Source organism: Eubalaena glacialis, chromosome 18 (genome assembly GCF_028564815.1).
Source record: "Eubalaena glacialis isolate mEubGla1 chromosome 18, mEubGla1.1.hap2.+ XY, whole genome shotgun sequence".
Lineage (NCBI taxonomy): Eukaryota > Metazoa > Chordata > Mammalia > Artiodactyla > Balaenidae > Eubalaena > Eubalaena glacialis.
Genome location: NC_083733.1, coordinates 13,833,002 through 13,855,976, shown reverse-complemented (window position 1 = coordinate 13,855,976; position 22,975 = coordinate 13,833,002). Strand labels below are relative to the sequence as shown.

The 22,975-nt window shown below is 48.1% G+C and overlaps 1 protein-coding gene and 1 non-coding gene across 4 annotated transcripts in view; one reads left to right on the top strand and one right to left on the bottom strand.

Moving 5' to 3' along the window:
• The first annotated feature begins 9,887 nt into the window (after positions 1–9,887).
• VAC14 (VAC14 component of PIKFYVE complex) overlaps positions 9,888–22,975 on the top strand; it is a 98,780-nt gene continuing 85,692 nt past the window's right edge. For all 3 annotated transcript variants that reach the window (XM_061173327.1, XM_061173328.1, XM_061173329.1), the window contains exons 1-3: positions 9,888–10,274; positions 22,316–22,466; positions 22,773–22,940. In XM_061173327.1, the coding sequence (XP_061029310.1) occupies positions 10,171–10,274; positions 22,316–22,466; positions 22,773–22,940 (423 nt within the window). In that variant the 5' untranslated portion in view covers positions 9,888–10,170. The remainder of the gene's footprint in view (positions 10,275–22,315; positions 22,467–22,772; positions 22,941–22,975) is intronic.
• TRNAG-GCC (transfer RNA glycine (anticodon GCC)) lies at positions 19,593–19,663 on the bottom strand. Its single transcript has one exon. It is a non-coding gene; the product is annotated as a tRNA-Gly (tRNA).

The following is a 22,975-nucleotide window of genomic DNA, read 5'->3' as shown; positions in this document are numbered from 1 at the left end:
AAATGGTTACAGCAGCTTTATTGCTAATAGCCAAACCCTGGAAACAAGCCAAATGTCCATTAACTGGCTAATGGATAAACAGATTATGGTACATATGTATAATGGAGTACTACTTACACAAAAAAAGGAATAAACTACTGATACATGCAACAACGTGGATGAATCTTAAATGCATTATGCTAAGTTAAAGAAGCTAGACATAAAAGGCATACTACAGAATTCCATTAACATGATGTTATGGAACAAAATGCAAACCTATAGTGGCAGATATCAGATCAGCAATTGCTAGAGGATAGGTATGGGGTCTGAGAATTGATAAAGGAGCATGAGAGAACTTTATAAACTTACAGAAATACTCTATATCTTGATTATGGTGGTAGTTTACCACTGTTTACATTTATCAAAACTCTAAGAACTATATTCCTAAACAGAGTGAATTTTACCATATGTAAATTAAGCCTCAATAAAACCGACTTTTTTAAAAAAGCAGCAGCCAGGAAAAAAAATAAAAGACATTACATACAGGAGAACAAAGATAAGAATGACTCCAAATATCTAACTAAAAACCTCCTCTCTCCCTGGATCAATAGACTTTGACTTGCTGGGAGCCGGAAGGGAAGGTGAGGGCTGGGTTTGGCGGTCTCGGAGCCATGCAGTTTCCAAAACAAAAAAGTCTCCAAGATCCAGATCTTCAGACCCTTTCAGCCACCGACCCCGCTGATAGTTCTGGACCCTTTGCCAGAGAAGTGCACATGTACACAAAGTTTTGTACTCAAGTTCCTCTCTCCTCCACTTCCCTACCCTCCAGTTCATCCCTGGATCTCTGCTCCCTGGGCTGAGGGTTTAGACTCATTAAAGGCAGTCCATTCACTCACATCAATTCTGTGACCCACAGGTCGTTGTCACAGTATCTTAGCTCTGGAAGTTTCTCAGAAATCACCTTGGTTTACCCCTTCATCTTAAGGAGAAGCTTATGTTCTAGACAGGAAAAAAACTGCCTGAGGTCACATAGAAAATTAGTATTTTTTTGGCGCAAAACGTGGTTCCTTTAAGATTAATTTTGCAGGTACATTCTCGCACATTTTCTTTTGGGTGCACACAAATGCCCTCATGTGCTTCTCCCATGTGTTCTGTTTCTTTGTCTGTCTTTTCCTACTCATCTCCCGCGTTTCCCTGTCCAAAACTGATTGTCATTTTGGGTCCAGTTCTCAGGCCTCTCCTTCTATGGTCACATGCCGCTACTCCCACTGTTCTCAAAAAACTTAACCTCAAGCCCCAAGTGAGGTTGAGGTCAGAGCTAACTCTAAAGAGGAGTGGAGTAGTGGGGATTGATGCTTTGGAAGATGTGGAAGAAGAGACAAGATTCCAAACATCTAGGCAAGGAACTGGATGTGACAGAGGTAAGGAAGGAAAGGGCCAAGTCGGCCATAATTCAAGACATGAGTCACACCTTTAAAAAAATATATATTAAGGGCTTCCCTGGTGGCGCAGTGGTTGAGAATCGGCCTGCCAATGCAGGGGACAGGGGTTTGAGCCCTGGTCTGGGAAGATCCCACATGCCACGGAGCAACTGGGCCCGTGAGCCACAATTACTGAGCCTGCGCGTCTGGAGCCTGTGCTCTGCAACAATAGAAGCCGCGATAGTGAGAGGCCCGCGCACCGCGATGAAGAGTGGCCCCCGCTTGCCACAACTAGAGAAAGCCCTCGCAGAGAAACGAAGACCCAACACAGCCATAAATAAAATAAATAAATTAATTTTTTTAAAAAATTCTTAAAAAATAAATAAATAAAAATAAAAAAAAATATTAACTAAAAACATTTTCAAGTTAAAAAAACACTAACAGGGGACTTCCCTGGTGTCGCAGTGGTTAAGAATCCGCCTGCCAATACAGGGGACACGGGTTCGAGCCCTGGTCCAGGAATACCCCACATGCCGCGGAGCAACTAAGCCCGTGCGCCACAGCTACTGAGCCCGCGCGCCTAGAGCCCGTGCTCCGCAACAAGAGAAGTCACCACAATGAGAAGCCTGTGCGCTGCAATGAAGAGTAGCCCCCTAGCCCCCCGCTCGCCGCAACTAGAGAAAGCCTGCGCGCAGCAACGAAGACCCAACAGAGCCAAAAATAAATAAATAAATAAATAAATCTTTAAAAAAAAAAAAAAAAACCACTAACAGAATTCATTACCAACAAGCCATACCATAAGCAATGTGAAAGGAAGTTTTTCATACTGAAGAAAACTGATGAAAACTTGAATCTACAAGAAGAAATAAAGTGCCAGAAATGGTAAGTTATAGGCAAATAGAATTTACTCTCATTTTTTAAATTTCATTAAAACCTCCTCACAAATAAAGTGCCAGGTCTGGATGGATGCATTGGTGTTTTCTATGAAATATTTAACAAAAAAATACCAATCCTATACAAAATCTTTCCAGAAATAGAGAAGAATACAACACATCTCAAATCATTTAAAGAAGTCAGACATTGTCCTAATTCTAAAACCAGACAATCACAAGAAAGCAAAACCAAGACCAATCTCCCTTATGAACACTCTAAACAATCTTAATATCACATTAAAAGATATGAAAACAGGGACTTCCCTGGTGGTCCAGTGGTTAAGACGCTGCGCTTCCACTGCAGGGGGCGTGGGTTTGAACTAAGATCCCACATGCCCCATGGCCAAAAATAAAATAAAATAAAAAATAAAACACATGAAAAAAATCAGGATACACTATGTTCACGGATGGAAAGACTGAATATTGTAAAGATGACAACTCTTCCCAAATTAGCGTGTATATTCAAAGCAATTCCTATTGAAACCCCAAAAAGATTTCTCATGGTATTTAATAAACTGATCATAAAAATTAGTATGAAGGGGACTTCCCTGGTGGCGGTGGTTAAGAATCTGCCTGCCAATTCAGGGGACACAGGTTCGAGCCCTGCTCCAGGAAGATCCCACATGCCACGGAGCAACTAAGCCCATGCGCCACAACTACTGAGCCTGCTCTCTAGAGCTCCCGAGCCACAACTACTGAGCCCATGTGCCACAACTACTGAAGCCCACATGCCTAGAGCCCATGCGCTGCAACAAGAGAAGCGACCGCAATGAGAAACCCGTGCACCACAACAAAGAGTAGCCCCCACTCACTGCAACTAGAGAAAGCTCACGCGCAGCAACGAAGACCCAATGCAACCAAAAATAAATAAATTAAAATAAAATAAATTTTTAAAAAAATAGTATGAAGGATCCAAGGGCCAAGAATAAATAAGGCAAAGAACAACTTGGTATAGGGAGTAAGGGAAGCAGTTAACCTATTGGATATTGCCTTATTTTAGCGCTAAAGTAATTAAAACACCGTTATATGTGCAGAGCTAGACACATGCAACAGACTAGAAAAGCTCAAAAACAAACAAATAAATATTGAAACTATATGGGAACATGACATTATCCAATTGGTGAGGAAAGGATGTCATATTTCAGGGGTTGGCAAAGTTCTGTTAAGGGCTAGACAGTAATATATTAAGCTTTGAAGCCCATATAGTCAGTCTCTGTCACAACTACTCAACTCTGACATTGTAGCACAAAAACAGCCAGACAACAAGTAAACAAATGGATGTGCCTGTGTTCCAACAGAATTTTATTTACAAAAACAGATGGTGAGTCAGATTTGGCCCATGAGCCATGGTTTTGCAAACAGCAACGGAACAATGAAAAAGTTTTAGTAAAAGCTATTTATCACATCATACACAAACTAAGTTTCAGGCGAACTAAAGTTCTAATGTGAAAAAAATAATGCTTGACAATATAAATTATATTCAGGACACGTTATTTTTTCACAATAAAAATTATTTTAATATAAAACATCCAAAAAATTAAGCCACATAAATTATTTTAACTCCCTGCTGATCAAGAATTTTATATGTATAACTGATTCACTTTGCTGTACACCTGAAACTAAATCAACTATACTCCAATAAAAAAAATTTTTTTAATTGAATATCAAATTGAACTCTGAAATAAAAAAGAATTTTCCTACTTTTTATGTTAACTCAAAAAGATACAAAATCTTATCAATTGTCTTCTTGTATGCCTGTGTGCCCATACCCTCATCTGTGAATGACCTCCCTATAACTTTGAAAGCATTTCAGTGTCTTCTCTAAAATTCTTAACTCAGTGCTCATTTTGAAGCTATGATACTAATGTATCTGAGTAGGATCCTATGGGGCCTTCCCAGCACAGATTCTCCCCTCCCCCATGTCCTCCACCTGCCTCTTGTTTGTAGAAAAGCTTTAGCCTCCTACGCCTTCCCCAAGTCCCACAGAACAAAATTTAATCAGAAGTGAGAAAATACAGAAACAAAGGAAAACAATCAAGCAAGATCAAATAATAGTTCAGCCATAAAACAAAGTCAAGGACCTTTAGTTCCTCCTTAAGGGCTATAGATAATGTTCTGAGCCATATCCTTCATGCTCTTTTGCAGATACTGAAACCCACACCAGGTGGAAGAAGTTAACTGCATGCTGACCCAGACCAGTTGGAACCAGAAGATTTAATGATATCGACTCCCAATTACCTCACCAACAACCAATTAGAAGAATGTCCATGAGCTGATCATACATCTGGCAACCCTTTCTTCTCATCCGGTCTTTAAAAACCTTTCCCTGAAAGCCATCAGCGAATTTGGGCCTTTTGAGCATTACCTACCTTGACTGCTTGTTTGGTGCCTGCAATAAATGCTGCACTTTCCTTCACCACAACCCAGTGTCAGTAGATTGGCTTTACTGTGCACGGTGGAGCAAATCCAAGTTTGGTTTGGCAACACTAACACAACTGCTTCAGCCTTCTCAATCCCCACTTCCTTGAGAACTACAAGTCCTAAAACAACTCAAATTAAATGACGGCCATTTTTTAGAAGTAAAACACTTAGCTGCTTTGGCTGTTTAACTACTTCTACTTTTTAAAAAAATAGAAATAAACCTCTAGAACTGGACTGAGGTCCTTCGGATATCCATACTTCAAAGTGGACTTTAAAACTCCCTGAAATTGGTATAAAATTTCTACGTGTCATATTCTATAAAAAACTCCAAGGTTTTCTTGGTTCTTCAAGGGAACTACGACACACACACACACCCCCCCCAAGTTAAGAACCTCTGTTTCCAGAGGCTGGACATCCAGAATATGAAGTTGAATTATCAAACTGGAAAGAAAGTAGATTTTCATAGTAACACAGGGGATGTAGGAAAAGATGTCCATTTACACTGTAAAACTCCTTAAATGGTTCTGACCTCAATTTGAAATTCAGTACGTGGGGGCTGGGTGGGGGGGGGGAGTCAGATCATAATAAACACAGAAATTAACGAAAAGAAGTCTTTTCTACCAGTGGTTGTTTTTATGTTTTGGATCAAGCCTCAAAGTTTGTACTCCAACAAACCTATTGGCTTTGTTCTGTTTTAAGGTCTAGACAGTATTCATAACGCCAATACGAAATGTATGTCTCAACAGGGTCCGACCAAGAACAAAATAATCTTTTTTTCGATATGAATCCATCCTCATTCAGAGTCAACAACTGGGACAAGAGCTTACATTTCTGTAGCACTTTATACCGCGCTTCAAGTTGCTCAGGAGTCTTTTCCACACGGTCAAGGGCAGGGAGAAAGTTTCTGACAGTGCTGGTGATGGAAAGCCGGATATAATTACGAAAGAGGTCGGGGGGGAGTCAAGTACGCTTGGGGGAGGTGTAAGCACGACAGGGTCGGAGGGTTGCTACTAGGGAGGGAAGGAACTGAGAGACACCGTTCGCGAAAGAAGAGGAAAAGGGAGCGTCAGGAGGAGCCTCCTTCCAGGGGCGACAGAAGAGGGGCGGGCGCTTTGTCTCTGAGACGCGAGGAAAACGACGTGAGAGAAGAACCTAGAGGCTGCGAGGAAGCGAACAGAGGGGCTGCCTCACGGAGGGAAGCAGCGCGGCTGAAGCCCCCCATCTCGAGGCGGCTTGTTTGACTCAGCGTCCCTGCACCTCGGCCGCCCTTATCGTCCTTCTCCCCTCAGGGTCACTCACCACCGAGTTTGTTGGCTCCAGCAGGACGCCCAGCTCCATTCCTCACCTCACGAACTCCCGGCGCCACAAATTCAAATATGAGTTCCAGAGCCCCGCAGCCCGGAACCTCTCCCAGAGTGAAGGACGGATGGACCAATCGAAGCCCGGCTGGCTACAAATATACAAGGCGGTGGGCGGGGCGAAGGGATGGGGTGGGACCAAACAGCGTTACCACGACGACGGCTTCGGGTGGGCGGGCTGTGGTGACTTAATGGCCAGAGGGCGAGACTCGGCGGGAAAAGTGGTTTTGTTAGGTGGTCCAGGTGGTTTGGGGCTGAGGCCGTCTCCTCAAGAGTAACCGCGGGCCTGTGCTACGGTCACGCCACCTGCCTCCGTTTCCTTTAGCCTTCTCTCTCACCAAAGATTTTCCTGTCCAGTTATAAAGTGCAAGTTGTTTCCCCAAGGTAAGCGTGTAGTACCACCACCCCTTGTTGGGTAAGGGGTAACGGAAACTTGAGTCCACTTTGTCACCCGGGGAGCGGGTACTAAAAACAGAAAAAGGTGAAAATTTGGATTTCTAAACATTTAGTAATTTCTTACCGTGTGAATTTTTACTGTATCGTGCACATTTAGTAGTCTTTAAATATTGGGTGCAACTTGAGTTACAATTAAATTTACCATTCTAGTTCTTTCTGACCCCCAAATTCCATCTGACCGGTTCACGAACAAAGACCTGAATTTTTTAATTTTCTGTAACAGTCTCAAAGATTCTCTACCTTAAGTTCTTAATCTCCCCGAAATCTGAAGGCGGATGGTAAAATGGGCAGGTGCTTTGAGTCCAAACCGTTAGAAGAATCAAACTAATTCAGCTGAGGCTCCTCCTTTCTTAGATCATCACTTGAATCTAAAATAATTGAAACCAGATGCCGAACATGGTTCAATGTGTATCTCATTCAATGCTGATGGTCTCACAGAAGTCTCATTTATGAAAGAAAGTAAACATTGTTGAAATGATGGGGGAGAAATAAGGCTTTCTACAGACAAGTAGTTCTTAGAAAAAAAAAACCTTACAGCTTTGAAACACATCTTGTAACAAACCACAAAGTTGTTGTTAAATTCTTGTCTCCAAAATCTAAAAGAAAACTTCAGCAGAACTTACCAGCTTATCAAGAAGAATTTCTTCCTCTAGACTTAAGGCAGAAAAGCATTTATGAAAGCTTAGATCTATATGTGTTTAGATACCTGCCAACACTTTTCTTAAAATTCCATCTTCAAAACCCCCTGCTAATGAACCAGCCAGCTGCATCCTCATCTGGAGAGTCAACTGGGGAAAGAGTCTCTTCCAAACTCTCTCAGTTTGTTGACAAAATTCATTTCCTTGCAGCCATTTGAAGTCCCATTTTCTTGGCAACTGACAAAAGGGGACCATTTTTAGCAACTGGAGACCATTCTCAGGTCCTTACCAAATGACCTGTCATAAACAGTTCACTGTTGTTACTGTTGACTTCTCAAGGTCAGCAGGAGAATCTCCCTCCCACTTAAAATCTCTTCTAATGGCTTTTAAGTCCACACATGATTAGGTCAGACCCACTCAGAATAATCTCCCTTTTTAGTAACTCACAGTCAGATGATTAGGTACCTCAATTACATCTGCAAAATCTCTGCTATATAACATAATACTTGTTAGAATGACAGTCCATCATATTTACAAGACTCAATCACAATTGAAGGGAGGGGTTTGCACAGGGCATATACCCAAAAGGGAGGGACTCTTAGGGGCCATCTCAGAATTCTACCCACCTATAGCTCCTCACTTGTGTCCCATAGATTCTGATCTGTGGATTGAGAATAACATTTCATTTTCAAAACTGTTATAAGCTTTAAGTGAGTGCTTTTCACTCAGAAAAAAGTACCACCAGTGTTATGTTCACATTGTTAAAAAAAAAAGAAACAACAAGCCCAAACAGAGTCACTTGTGCTAAACCCACGTCAGCAAATCAAGACTTAATAGCTAACCTAATTGTAGTTTCAGCTTCTCCCAGGCATGTGACTTTTAACTAATTAATCTGGAATTACCTGATCAGCTCTGGTGAGGTAATCTGCATGATAAACAACCCCCTTCTCCCAAGGATGGTGACATACCTGAACCCATCCAGTTCCTTCCCAGCCCCCTCCCCTTTCTGCCTATAAAAGTCTTTGAAGCTCTTTGAAGCTCCTGTATGCTAGATGGGATGCTGCCAGAGTCATAAATTGTTGAATAAAGCCAATTAGAGCCTCAAATTTACTCAGCTGAATTTTGTTTTTTAACAATATGAATCCTCATTGGGTTCCACTGTGATATAGCCTTGTCCTAAGTCCCTGTCCAATGCGGAAGCTTATGATAAGGAACTCTGATGCATCTCCCTGTTACTGTATCTTTAGCCACACTGAATCAATAAAGTGCTTTTAAAATTTTTATCACGTAGCTTCAATTTCTGTTCCAGGATTTAGTGTGACACTTCAAAGCACTTGGAGGGGCTGCTTTCTAGTGGATCCATCTGGAGACCTGCAAGCAACACATTTGGGGCTTCTGCTGTCTGTAACCCAGCCCTCCAAGGTATCAGAGCATGATAACACATCCTGAGTCCCAAATGGTGGGGTGACAACCACTGTTGGTACCTGAGATTTTAGGTGGTAGTATAAGCAGGTAGAATAGGGGGTCCCTGGAGAAAGAGTAACAGGCAAGGCTTTCTTGACATAAGAGAAGCGGCCTAAGCTGTTTTGTGACCTAAATCTGGCCATAATGCCTGCCCTGGAACAGGTCTCAGTAATCATTGATATTAAGGGAAGTAAGGGAATGCAAGAACAAAGGAAAAGCAGTCAAGAAAAACAGTTCAACTATAAAACAGAGTCCTAGTTCCTCCTCAAGGGATGTACATAACAATCTGATACGGTCTTTGAGTACTGCAAGAACTAAGGCCCCCACCTAGGAGGAGGATGGAATGATGACGTTGACCCTCGTGACTTCAATCAACTAAAGCTTGGACTCTGTCGACTGTGGCCCGAATTCTATGCTGAATTCTCCACTGCTCAAGCCCCTTCATGAATACCCATGTACCTTTAGCTTAAAACTTCCCCAAATTTGCTGTTGGGGGAGACACTGCTTTGGCAGAGATCACTGGTGTTCTCCTTACTTGCTGCAAGAAATAATAAATGCTTCCTTCTCCCTAACTTTGGCTTGGTTGTGACTTTTGGCTTAATACGCACCAAGAGGTGAACCCACTTTTGGGGTCACAATAGACAGATTATTCTGTTTTTAATTGCAATTTATTTATGTGTTTTAGAAATATATATATATCACTATTCAAACCCATGATTATAGGGCATAAGCAAGGCTAAAGTAGGAATTTAAAATTTTTTTAAGTTCGTTGATTAGAGAAAATATTTTTTAAATAATAGTACAAGTGGCTAGGATATGGAAAAAATCAAGATGGTGTTACTCTAATTTGGGAATCATTGGCATATGAGAAACTGGCTGGTGACTAAGCAGTGGATGAACTAGCGGATTCAGTAGATATAGAATAAATTATGCTAACCGAGTCAGGCTCCAAGAGCCCCTTCGTTCTCAGGAACGTGTACAGAAGCCCACCATGTTCCAAGCCTAACACGTGCAGGCAGTGGAGTGCATGGTATTCAAGCCTACTAAGCAGGCCTCAAACCGAACCCATACCGTTGGGGTCTACAAGCAGGAGTGTGATGGGAGAAGGTGGAGCCTTGTGGGGGCGTGGCTAATCCACCTGCGGATGCGTGCGGGGGCGTGGCTGGCGAGGGGCGGGTCCTAGCGGCGGAAGGCGGAAGTCGGTGCAGAGTCACCTGATCTGAGTAACATGGCCGCTGCCCCTTGAGCCCGGCAGGTGCTGGCTGGGAGCGGGTCTCGTGAGCTGTTTGGCGGCCAGGGGCAGGTGTACGGAGACTGGGTCCAGGCCCGCGTTCCGAGGCGGCGCGCGGCGGCGGAGCGAGACAGGCGGCCCGGGGCGGCGTGGTCCATGAGCCGGCGCCGGAGGCAGCGCGGAGCCGCAGACTCCCCTAGCCCCGGCGCGGCCCGGGCTGCCGCGGGCTGAGGAGTCGCGGGGCTCCGGGGATCGCCCCGAGCTGCCACCATGAACCCCGAGAAGGATTTCGCGCCGCTCACGCCCAACATCGTGCGCGCCCTCAATGACAAGCTCTACGAAAAGCGGAAGGTGGCAGCACTGGAGATCGAGAAGTAAGAGCCGCGGGCACCCGGGATGGTCGTGGAGAGCGGAGCTGGGACTCAGTCCTGGCTCTGCAGGGGTCCCGCTCCTCCGGGCAGCTCCTCACGCCTTTGCAGCCAGTGTTGCTACTCCAGGTTTCAGGCCCTTAGGGCCGTGCTTAAGAGCAGGAGATTGGCAGTCCCAGCTTTGCTTCTGACTGTGTGACATGGGCCAAATTATTTAACCTCCTGGTACCCCAAAGGGGCTGCCGTGAGAACGAAGGGACGAAATGTATTCATGGTGCTTTGCACAGTGCCTGGCACATGGTGCGTCCTCAGTGTGGTCTCCATGCAAACGAGCAAATCAGAGAGTGACCTCTGATGGGAGGGAGGTGGGAAGCATGAGAATTTGCTAACGATGTTGACCTGCCTCATTTCCTACCCAGCTTCTGAGAAGTGAAAGGGATAGTAAGTTGACCAAGTGGAGAAGTCAGCCAAAACCTCAAGGCTCAGAGGGCTGTTTATCTCTGTCATATCACGCTTCCCTGCAAGTGAAAGAAGGAATTATTTGTTCTTGTTTCTGCAGTCTTATTACACGTACAGTAGTACCCTCTTATCTGTGGGGGATATGTCCCCAGACACGCAGTGGATGCCTGAAACCTTGGATGATACCAAGCTCTATATATACTATGTTTTTTCCCATACATACGTTTGTATGGTAAAGTTTAAGCACAGTAAGAGAATATCCTAATGACCGGCATCACCAGCATTGCACTTTAGGGCCATTATTAAGTAAAATAAGGGCTATTTGAACATAAGCACTGCCGATACCGACAGCCGATCTGATAACTCGAAGCTACTAAGTGTGTGGGTATCATATACAGCATAGATATGCTGGAGGAAGGGATGACTAATGTCCTGGTGGGATAGCACAGGATTTCATCTCACCACTCTGAACCGCATACAGTTTAAAACTTAGAAATTGTTTATTTCTGGAATTTTCCATTTAATATTTTCTGACCTGCTGTTGACCATTGGTAACTGAAACTGGATAACGGGGTTCCACTGTATTTGTAACCATGATCTGACATTTTGCTTTTTTTTTTTAATTACAAAACAAGGTGTTTAACTGCAAACATTAAGGTTTTTCTGCTGTTATTTTACATTTGTATTTTTTTTTTCCAGCCAAATCGTTGTGATAAAGTCTGGTGGGTGGGTAATTTCAAAAGAATAGAAAGAGGCAGGCTGTGAAAGAATGCCAGTCTGGGCGTCAGGAAATATAGATTGTAGTTTTGCCCTGTCTAATAGGGTAGCCACTGGCCATGGGTGGCTATTTACGTTTAAATTATTAAAGGTAAAAATAAAAATTTTATCCAGTTCCTCAGTCACACTGCTCATATCTGACATGTTCAACAGCCACATGTGGTTGTCAGCTGCCATAATGGACAGTGCAGATTTTAGAACATTTCCATCACTGCAGAACGCTTTGTACAGCTCTAATCTAGTCTGTTGTGTGACACTCATTCTTTGACCTCCAGCAAATTCCTTAACTCAGGGTTTCTTAACCTCAGCACTACTGATATTTTTGGACAGATAATTCTTGGTTGTGGTGGACTGTCCTGTGCATTATAGGGTTTTTAGCAGCATCCCTGATCTTTACCCACTAGACATCAGTAGCTTTCTGTCACTTGTACCACCAAAAATGTCTCCAGACACTGCCTAATGTCCCCTGGGGAACAGACAGTCACCCCGGTTGAGAACCACTGCCTTAACTGCTTTGGGTTTTAGGTTCCTCCTCGGCTAAAGGGTTTGGATTTTACTAAAAAGGACCCTCCCATTCAGCTCTGACATCCAGTATGTCCAGAACCACCTAGCTGCTTCTCTCATCAAGCACCACTTTCTTTTTTTTTTTTTTTTTTTGGCTGCACCTTGTGGCTTGCAGGATCTTAGTTCCCCAACCAGTGTCCTGTTTGTCCTTCCTCAGAGTATGTGTTTCACAACTTGCTCAGGGACAGAGGGACTTGTTTGTGCTTCACCTGGGAGCTTCGTAGTGTCTCTGTTTATAAAGACACTGATCCTATTGGATCAGGGCCACACCTTTATGACCTCATTTAACCTTAATTACTTCCCTTATAGGCCCTATCTCCAAATACTCCCACTAGGGTTGTATGAACCGGTGGGGGGGGGGGGGAGCGGGGACAATTCAGTCCATAACGTTGATCATTTTAAAAAGTGATCACGTGTAAAACGCTGTCTGCCTTATTTGGGGGGAGGAGGATTTGGCCATTGTACATCCCTCATCTCATTATTTTGTGCAGCTGCCCTATGAGCTAGGTAGTGTTACCCCATTTCAAAGATGAGGAAACAGAGGATCCTTGAGGGTAAGTAATCATCCCAAGGTTTCACAGCTAGAACCTGGATTAAAAACCCAGGTTCATCTGTCTCAAAAGGCTTCCCCATTACAATGAATGGTTTTCCCTTCCAAAAGGGAGACATATACTTAATAAAATGTCATACTTGAACACCCCCATGGTAGTTTTAACTGCCACTTTCTGTTTTCTGGAACCCATCTATCTGCTCGGGTGGCAGAGCCAGTACTGCATGGGATGCTGGAGTGAGGGGTTAAAATTCCTAATAAGGAGGGTGTTTTATCTTGATGACAGGCCTCTCAGACACTGAAAACGCAGAGGCGGATGCTTGGCTCGACTGAAGGACCCCAGACTCTAGGCTCTCAAGACCGGGCTGTATTAGGTGACCAGGATCTGACGGCTGAATGTGTGAGCCTGCTGTGCACAGTCCTGGAGAGCCTTTACCCACAGCCTGGCTCCAGCACGCCCGCACAGCTTCTCAGGGATAAGGCCCCGAGGCTAAGATTCTAGCATGGCTGTGGCGGGCTTTGCGGGCCTGGGTGTCAGGGGTTATAGTCCCTGATGAGTCCCGAGGACGGAGTTGGTGACACCCCAGGCCCTGCTCTCCGGGAGAGTCTAGCGTGGGGGAGAGACGCCAGCAGGCACTCTGATAAGTGCGGTGGGTGCTCCCTCACTGCGGTGCCAGGGCCCTCACTGCAGGCTGGGAGAGATGATGCCCTTCGTGGTGACCAGGGACGGGCTCGCTGGCAAGTCTCTGGTGTTCCTGAACTTTGAGTTCCCAAAGCCAACAAATGGAGGTGCCCAGGCCCTGCGCCCTGAGAACACCGAAACCCAAGGAGGGGCTCCAGGATCAGAGCTCCTGAGGGATGAGTCCCTGCCTGCTGGGGAAGGCAGGGTGGGGAGGGTGGCATGGGGAGCAGGGATCCCTGGGGCTCTGTGATCAGATCAGGCTTGAACTGCTGAGTTTGACCTGGCCTTTTGGAGCCTGCCACCTCTGTAGGGAGACACTGTTTATTACCAAGTGACTTCAGGCAGATTTTGGAGTGTGGGTCAGAATTCCACCCAGCAGATTGCTTCATCCAGGGGTCACAGACTGGCAGTCAGGGGCCGTGTCCTGCCGGCAGACCTGTTTGGTTTGGCCTGGATTGCAGGGTATTTTAAATCAAGAAATTTCACAGTGAAGTTCAGGTTTCTGGCTTCTATTAAAGAATGGGAAGATGTGGCTCTGTGCAGCCCACATTCCCATGTAGCAGTAGGGGACCCAGGGGCCCACCCTCTTCCCCCAGCCAGGACATGGGCTCCCCAGTTTGCTTCCTGTGTTGACAAGTTCACTACAGCCTGTCTTACCTGCCTTGGCCTTCTCACTTGTGTCTCCTTCTTGGCCCCTGTAAGCATTTGTGTTTGTGACCTTGGGTTTAACCTCTGTGTGCCTCAGTTAACTCATCTTAAGAAAAAAATTGCACATTGAAAACATCATGCTAAGTGAAAGAAGCCAGTCACAAAAGGCCATGTATTGTATCATTTCGTTTGTGTGGATTCACAGGCAAATCCACAGAGACAATGTAGATCAGTGGTTACCTAGGGCTTGGGGGAGGGGGATTGGGGGGAAATAGGGAGTGACTACTAATAAGTACAGGTTTTCTTCTGGGGATGTTTTTAAAAAGTCTAAAATTGACTGTGGTGACACTTGCACAGCTTTGTGAATATACTAGGACTCACTGAATTAATTGTACATGTTTAAAGAGTGAATTTATGGCATGTGAATAATATCTCAATTTTAAAAAATAAGAGTGCCTGTAGGTTGTGTTACAGTGTGAGGGAAGCGCTTATTCAGTGGTCTATTGTCACCTGAGATCCAAACATGCCTCCTGCTGTCTCCTTTACAGTTTTTCCACTGATTATACCCAGTGGATGCTCAGTATACTTTGCTACTTAACTAACTCTTGGGCCTTTTTAGAAGCTCTTGGGCCTTTCCTCAGAAGCAGATGTTCCGCTTTTCCTGTTCAGTTATTGGAGAGTAGTGAGCAAGTGGAAACCAGGTTACTTAAATACTCAGCAAAGCAGATGGAGGAGACGTTTACCTGCCAGATTCTCTTTGGGAAATCACTGCCTGAATATGTTGCCTGATTACAGCATGTTACATAGAGAACTGGGATGGTTCATTGGACTTGTCAGGAAAAAAATGGCAGCCCGAAGTCCAGGTTGAAATTTTTACAGCACAGGAATAAACACAACTCTGGATTATCTTTCTGTCCTTCTTGGAGCCAGGAGCAAAGCAGGTTCTCAGTGAGCAGTTAATGAATGAATATGATCTTGTTTGGTGTGTATAACATCACGGTTTGATTCTGATTTTGCACTAATACTGTTACATGAGCATATGCAGTGAAAAACACATTATGTGCATTATTTTATTTAATTCTCTAAAAATAGTGCAAAGCCACAGCCAAGACTGTCTCCTCTGAAGACATAGGAATGTACGTGCAATGGCTGAAACCTCTGCCACCTCCTGGCCGGGCCATTTGGACATCAACAAATGAAATGAGATAGGGCTAAATGAAACAATGCATGTAAAGTGCCTGGCACCCAGTAGGCATCCAACAGATGGGAGCTTTGATGTTTGAAGAGGGGATAATGTAACATGGTAGATTTCAGACCTGGTGTCAGAAAAATCTAGGTTTGATTTCTGCACCTACCATCCATAAGTTGTGTGACCTTGTATGTTTCGTAACATCTCTGAGCCTCAGTTCCCCCCATCTGTAAAATGGGTATTATAGTACCTAGCTCCGTGGCTTATTTTAAGGTTTAAATGAGATAATGCATGTAAAGCATCCACCACATTACCTAGCATGTAGTAAGTGCTCAGCAAATGGTTACTTCTTTCCTGCCTTAATGGTAGAAAACCAGCCCTAGACCTTCATTTCAACATCTCAAGTATGTACCTCATCTGTACACCCGTGTGTGGTGGAGGAATGCTTCAGAGATGTCTAACACTAGACAGTGGCAAAAATGCATGGAGAAAGCTGCACTTCATTTGGGGCCTGAGTTCTGCACGAGGGAAGTACCCTCTGTAATTGGGTGTGTGCACTTTGCAGCTGACATGCTTTAAGAAGATGGGCGGGAGGAGCTGGTGTACAGTTGAGGGGGCCTGGGCTTTGTAGGTGCCAAGGTTCAGATCCTCTGTGACCTCAGGAAAGGGACTTGGTTTCCCTGAGGCTCTGTTTCAAATCTAAATGATGAGATGACAATAACTACAGAAGGAGGTTGCTGTGAGGAATAACCAACCCCTGGAATACTTAGAGTGTGTTCTTGGGAAGTGGTCAGCTCCCCAGTCCTCGTGCAGCCTGTGGTTGTCCCCGAGCTGCGTTACAGAGGCCGAGGGGCCCAGTGCGGGGCTGTGGTTTTGTTGCTGAGACGAGGCCCCAGGTTCTCCTTGGGTGAAAGACACATCCTGGCCTGTCTGTGGCTCCTTCTCCATCAGGGACAAGATAGTCGGTGTGGCACTTTGTGAAGCTGAGAGCAGTGTCGAGAGCTTGGAGTTGGCCAGCATTGGGCATTGTGCCTCCTGGGGAATGGGTGCTCCTGCCATCCTGCGACACCTCTGACTAGTTGAGAATGGAGGCTCTGAGCAATCTCTAGAGGATACTTCCTCAGCCAGAGTTTTTAGAGGAACGAAGCAGAAGCAGATCTCGTCTCTGGGACATAGAACAGTGATGCATGTGACCCTAATGTCAGCAAAGGTCACTGGGATTTGTGATCATAAGTTTCTGGGCCAAATATTAACTTCAGAACTAGTTGAGATCCCCCAGCTGTGGCTCAAAACGTGGCAATAAAAGAGGAGACGGGGTGTTCTTTTCAAGAGACACTAGCCTGGAACTGGGGGTGCCCGGATTTCAAACTTCGCTTCCTCTGCTTCCCTTTGTAGTTGCTTTTTCTCTCTGCCTGTGCCCTGTGGAGAGACCAGGTCCTGCTGACGGGGGCTATTTGGGGCACCCCCAAGGGGTTGGTTCACCCCGAGGCAAACGCATGTCAAGTCACATCCTGGCATCGGCATCTGTCCCCAGCCACGGCCCTGGGGACCTGGTCCTTCTCAGTGTGCGTTTTGAGATCCTGGTAGTGGTGTGCTTTGTCCCTCCTAACTTGGATTGTAAACTAGGGCTTAGGCCCGTCCAAATACAATTCTGATTTACCCAACAGGTTAGGTGTAGATGAGCAGGCCACCCCTTGTCACCAGTACGGCAGCGCGGGGCTTTGCCCATGTTTCCCTACAGCTTGCCCTGTGGCCCCACCCACCTGCACAGATGGGTCCCTGGGCAGATGCTTACTGATTCCTCACTTACTGGGTGGGGAGCTCTAGACGCGGGGAGAGGGCTGGCGCTCAAGAGGCAGAGGATCGTGGCACCAGTCTGTCCTCAGGGACGCTGGCAAGGAGCTGTGGAGCTAGAAACATGAAACACGTGAGAAAGAACCCGTGACATTCGATGGTGCAGTGCTGGCACAGACTGCGGGGTCGCCGAGTCCTTCAGCGTCCAGAGGAGGAGTGGTCCTTCCTGGGAAGGTCAGGAAAAGCAGGGGGTTGGATTTGAACTGGACTTTGAAGGCTGGCTAGAATGTGGAAGGGAGTGGGAGCTTCCCCACAGAGTGGAATGGACAGGAGGTGTCCAAGGAGTAGCATAGCAGGGCCCAGTAAGAAGCCCTTACTGGAGAGGAAGGTTGTGCTGGGCGGCTGAGCAGTGAGACTGGAGAGGTCAGCCGGCCCTGTCTTGATCACCCTGACTGTCAGGTAGAGAGCGTGGGCTCGGTTCGTGGGACAGGTCTTCCTGCTGTGGCCCCAGGGGTGACCCACAGGGCCAGGCCCAGTGCTCTAAGAACAGATGGTTTTGGTGAGAACATGTTCTCAGGGTTTCCCCTCCACAGGGAACCACTGTTTGTCATTGTCTCGCTCTCCTGGACACTGATAATATTCTTCCTCCAAGTGCAGATAGAGACTTGGGGTTCCAGGCCCTCGGGAACTGAATGGGCCATTGTATTTGTAGTGGCCTGGGGTGTCCTGAGTTGCATCCTGGTAAGATTCGGGGTTGGGGGGCCTTGCAGCTGGTGTAGAGCGAACGGGAATGTCGGGGGGTGAACACAGATATTCCCCTTGCCCATCTCCTCCCCCTTCAGGAGACCCCGTTACACTTGCCCGCTGTCACCCGACGTTAGTGCCCCATTCCTCATGCTCTCCCACCATTTGGTCTCTGTCAGCCTTTGCAGTCTTCAGAGTTCCCCAAACGCTGTTCAAATCCCTACCACCCACTGCTGCAGATCACCCGTACCTTCCGTGGCTGCTCACGGCCACCAGAAGCAAAGGCCACTTCCTTTGCCAAGCACGTGAGTGGGCGCAGCCTCTCTGACCCTGTCACCCACGTCTCCTCCACCTGTGTCCTTTGTGCTGCCAAACCAAGTGCCTCTCTCCTTCCTCTGAGCCTTTGTTCATGCTGTTCCCTCTGTCTGGGCCTCCTCACCCTGAATGAACACCTACTGATCCTTCAGAACCCCTTTCAAAAGCTGACCCTCATGAAGCCACACCTAACTCCCTTCCCACGAAAGCTGCCGGTTGGGCTCTTTCTCGCCTGCCCCCTCCTCACCTTGCACTGTCCTCACCAGATTATTTTTCTCTGTTTTGCACGAAAGTCCTTGAGGACTCTCTTGTTTCCCCTCCACGGAATTCTGGCAGAGAGCCCCTCAGGGGCAGGGAATGCGTCCCCTTTGCCGTCTCTCAAGGGGGGAGGAGGGCCCTTTCCGGTGGCTCAGGGACCGTTTGTGACCTGAAACAAGGAGACAGGCGAGGAGGTGGTTCCAGGCTGGGCTGTGCTGCTGGCAGGGCTGGGTCTCCTTTGCTGCCCTGCTGGAGCCTCATGAATGTCGTTACTCCCACTCTCAGGGCTGCCCTAACGCGGACGGAGCAGAAACACACACGGCCTGGCTTCCCCAGGGGCAGTGCGGTCAGAGTCCCCGGGCAGCCTGTCTGGGCAGGAGGGAGGCACAGCTGCTTGCAGTGGCTTCAGTGATCCCCACATCCTGGACTCCTCAAGAACCAGGGGACACAAGATCTAGATCTCTGTGGAATGTAGGAAACAGGCGTGGAAAACTCAAGCTAGAAAAAAGTCATTCTAGGTTTTTCAGACTGTATCCCCAATGCTGTGGGCAGTGTGAAATGTCAAATCCAGTCTCTTAGGATGATAAAAAAAAAAGTTTGCTGCTGCTGCTGCATTGGCCGGGAATCGAACCCGGGCCTCCTGCGTGGCAGGCGAGAATTCTACCACTGAACCACCAGTGCTCCAGCTGTGAGCAGCTGTGTGAGCACCTCCCTTTAACCCCAGTCCCCTGTCCCCTTGTCTGTACGCTGATTCACAGAATGGAAGGCCACATCAGCACAGCTGCAAGGGCAGAAGCTTAGGCTCCAGAGCAGGAGAGAAGGCAGGAGGAGGTTGTGTGTGTGTGTGTGTGTGTGTGTGTGTGTGTGTGTGTGTGTGTGTGTGTGTGTGTGTGTGTGTGTGTCTGTGTGTCTGTGTGTGTCTGTGTGTGTCTGTGTGTGTGTGTGTGTGTAGGACAGAAAGTAGAGCTCAAGTCGTTCCTTCTCAGTAGCAAAAAGCCCACTGAGACTCTGGGGACTTCCTCCTCTCTGAAGTGTGGGTCCTCCCGTCCCACGTTCACGTGGTGTGTTGAGCTGTTTTACAGCTCACCGGCTTCAGCACAGCTTCCTGCCGGAGACTGGCCAAGGCTGAGGGGGTGCAGCAGGAGTCCCCTTACAGGGTGAAGGGCCCCACAGCCAGTGGTGCCTGTGTGGAGAACCCAGCTGCTGGTCATGCTCACGAAGCAGGGAAGTGTGCGCAGAGATTCGCAGCACCCTTGGCTGCTGCAGGCCGGGCGTGGCTGAGGAGCTGGATCCTGCGGCAGGATCTCTGGGGGAGCCTGCCAGGAAGAGGCCAAAAAGCAGCACTGCATTGGCCGGGAATCGAACCCGGGCCTCCCGCGTGGCAGGCGAGAATTCTACCACTGAACCACCAATGCTCTAGCTGTTCGCTGGCACACCTGCAGGGCTTTTCTCAAGAGGCTGTGTCTGTCATAATAGAGAGCTCTGACACACCGCTGGGCCTCGTCTGGCTGGTTTGTCCTGTTTGAGAATTCAGCGGGTTTATGTGGAGCCATCCTTGCTGCGCCTTATTACAGTGCTTAGGGAGGGGGCACCTATGGAACTGGCTTCCTCCCGAGGCCCTTGGTTCATCCACAGCCCTCAGCCCCCTGGGCTGGGCTTGGTGGAATCACACCCTACAAAGATCAAAGCAAGAGGCCCCTCACAGGCCATCTGCGCAGCCCCTTCCTGGAATCCCTGTCTCTGCTCCCACATCCGCCAGCTCAGGAGCCAGGCCTGTTTGATTCACCTGTGGCCACAGTCCCAGGCACAGGATAGATGCCCCCTACAACTTGCGGGATTGAATCTTTATCAAGCCCTGTAGTCCCCATTGAACAGCCTTTTTGCAGGAGTGGTCACAGCCTCACAGGACAGCACATTTATTTATAAATATTTACTTATTTATTTGGCTGTGCCAGGTCTTAGTTGCAGCATGTGGGATCTTTAGTTGTGGCATGAGGGCTCTTGGTTGCGGCATGCATGCAGGATCTAGTTCCCTGACTAGGGATCGGACCTGGGCCCCCTGCATTGGGAGCTTGGAGTCTTAACCACTGGACCACCAGGGAAGTCCCAGCACGTTTATTTTAAACAATGCTAATTACTAGCAGGCTCCTGACACCGAGCTGGAACCACACAAACTAATTCATACCTTTTGGACTTGACTGTCCTTAAAATTCTTTGAGCCAGTTTGAGACCCCCATTTATGTCATAGGTGAGCAGTGTACTTGCCGTGATGGGCACAGAGCAATTAGGCAATGAGTCCAGGCAGCTACTTTGAAAAGTCTGTGACCTCTAGGCCACCCTCGTCACACCTTCAGCTGCTACACTGGTCCTAGTCCCCCCCACTTGATGATGGGACAGTCTCCCCCTTCCCATCCATCTCATGGCTTCTTAAAACACCCTTTCACCATCTCTTCAAAACCCGTAAACAGCTTCCCTGTTACCCATGATGTGAGATCCCTTCTCCTGAATCTGAGCTGCCAGGCCAGCTCATCCCAGTTGATTTCCTGCTGTTCTCTGGACCCCAGGCAAATTTGGCTATTTTTCTCTCCTTGCCTTTGCTTACACATTTCTTCCTGCCCGGAACACCTGTTTCCTTCTCTCAGGGTCCCTGCCTCCTCTGAGGTCCAGCTCAGTTCCCACTCCTGGGAAGATGTCCCTGACCCCCAGGCCGCAGCTCCCCAATGGTTATCTGGTCCCCTCATGCCACCATTTGCCCACATGAGGCTTCTCACCGCAGAGACGCTGTGAGCCTCCGAAGGGCAGAGTGTCTTCACGTCCACTGGGCTCTGAAAGGAGACCCTGGTGCCTGACGGAGCTGGGCCTCCCTCTGCTCGCCTCCAGTCGGGCGGGGCCTGCCTTGGGAGCATCCCCCCAGGGTGACCACAGGCACTGCCTCCCTCAGAACCCCTCTCCCTGCTAGCATCACCCCCCCAGGTGGACACCTTGCAGGCGTCTCTACCCTTCCCGCCCTCTCCCCTCTCCCTGCTGCTTCCCACTGCCTCAGCCATATTTCAGGCCCCCCTTCCTGACCCTGCTAGCTGTGGTGTTCTCTCTTGGAGATATTTCAGTCTCCTTCTGTCAAACCAGCCCACCCCCAGCCAGGGCAGCCTCTCTGGTCAAAACATAGACATAAATATGTCACCCCATTGCTGGAAACCTTTCACCGGCTCGTCTTTTCCTTTAACTGTCCCCAGCCACCCCTTCCACACACCGGACTCCTCACCCTTCTCTAAATACACTGTGTCTTTTCGGGGCCCCCGCCTTTAGCCAGGCTCTTCCCTGTGCCTGAGGTTCCCTGCCTTCCTTACTTTACCTGGAAAATGCCTGTTAATGGTACTAAGATCTGACTCAGAAGGCACCTCCCCGTCAGCCCAGGGACACTTGCCCGTGGCATTCTTTTTTTTCTTTTTTGCCTCTGGCCACGCCGCATAGCTTGCAGGATCTAAGTTCCCCAACCAGGGATGGAACCCGCGCCCTCGGCAGTGAAAACGTGTTGTCCTAACCACTGAACCACCAGGGAATTCCCATGCCCATGGCATTCTTGCTTCTGTGGTGTTGCTTGTGTCATGTTGCTACACATACTTGTTTGTGGATCTTCCCTGTTGGATGTGGGCCCAGTTCAGCACCGTCCCCAGAAACAATGACACAGACACAGAGAACCGCTTGGGTGCATGAACTGCTTGCAACACTGAGCAAGTATTGAATGAAGACGGTGGATCACTACAGTTTTGGGGCCCCAGCAGGACATTCACTTGCATTCTCTCAGATTCCCAGAAGTGACATTGTTCACCACCGTTCTTCATTCTGTCGTAGACAAAGGGAAACGGAAACCCAGAAAAGGGAAAGGACCGTGACCCAGCCAACGCTTCCCAGTCAGCAGCAGAACTGGGAAAGCCCTGCCTGACTCCCAGTTCCTCTTTCTAAACAGGTCATCTCCCTCCCTCACCCCAGCCCCAGGCCCCAGGCCGGCAGCAGCAGGGGCAGCCTGATCCCGCTGGTCCTGCAGCCCCTCTCTGCTCCCTCTCCAGGCTGGTCCGGGAGTTCGTGGCCCAGAACAACACCGTGCAGATCAAGCATGTGATCCAGACGCTGTCTCAGGAGTTTGCCCTGTCCCAGCACCCGCACAGCCGGAAAGGAGGCCTCATCGGCCTGGCCGCCTGCTCCATCGCGCTGGGCAAGGTGAGCCCTTCTCCTGGAGGGACGTACACACCAGCCAGGGCCTTGACCCTGACCCCCGAGCCCCAGCAGGGTGTTGCAGACTTGTGATTTCTTTATTGCCATTCTCTCCATATCTCAGACCGCAAGGCTGGCTCTGCGGCCTTGCACCCTGGGTCCTGGGCGTGGCCCCTATCCCAGGAGGCTGACTTGCAAAGGGTCTTTTAGCCCAGCCCTCACTCGAGGGCCTGAGCATCTCCAAGGGAGCCGAGGGCTGGGTGCCTGAGGTCTGACCCATTCTGAACTGCTTCTGCTCCTGCCGCATCACAGGACTCGGGGCTCTACCTGAAGGAGTTGATCGAGCCAGTGCTGACCTGCTTCAATGATGCTGACAGCAGACTGCGCTACTACGCGTGTGAGGCCCTCTACAACATCGTCAAGGTGGCCCGAGGCGCTGTGCTGCCCCACTTCAATGTGCTCTTTGACGGGCTGAGCAAGGTGACCGCTCCTCACTCGACTGGGCTGAGCTCGCC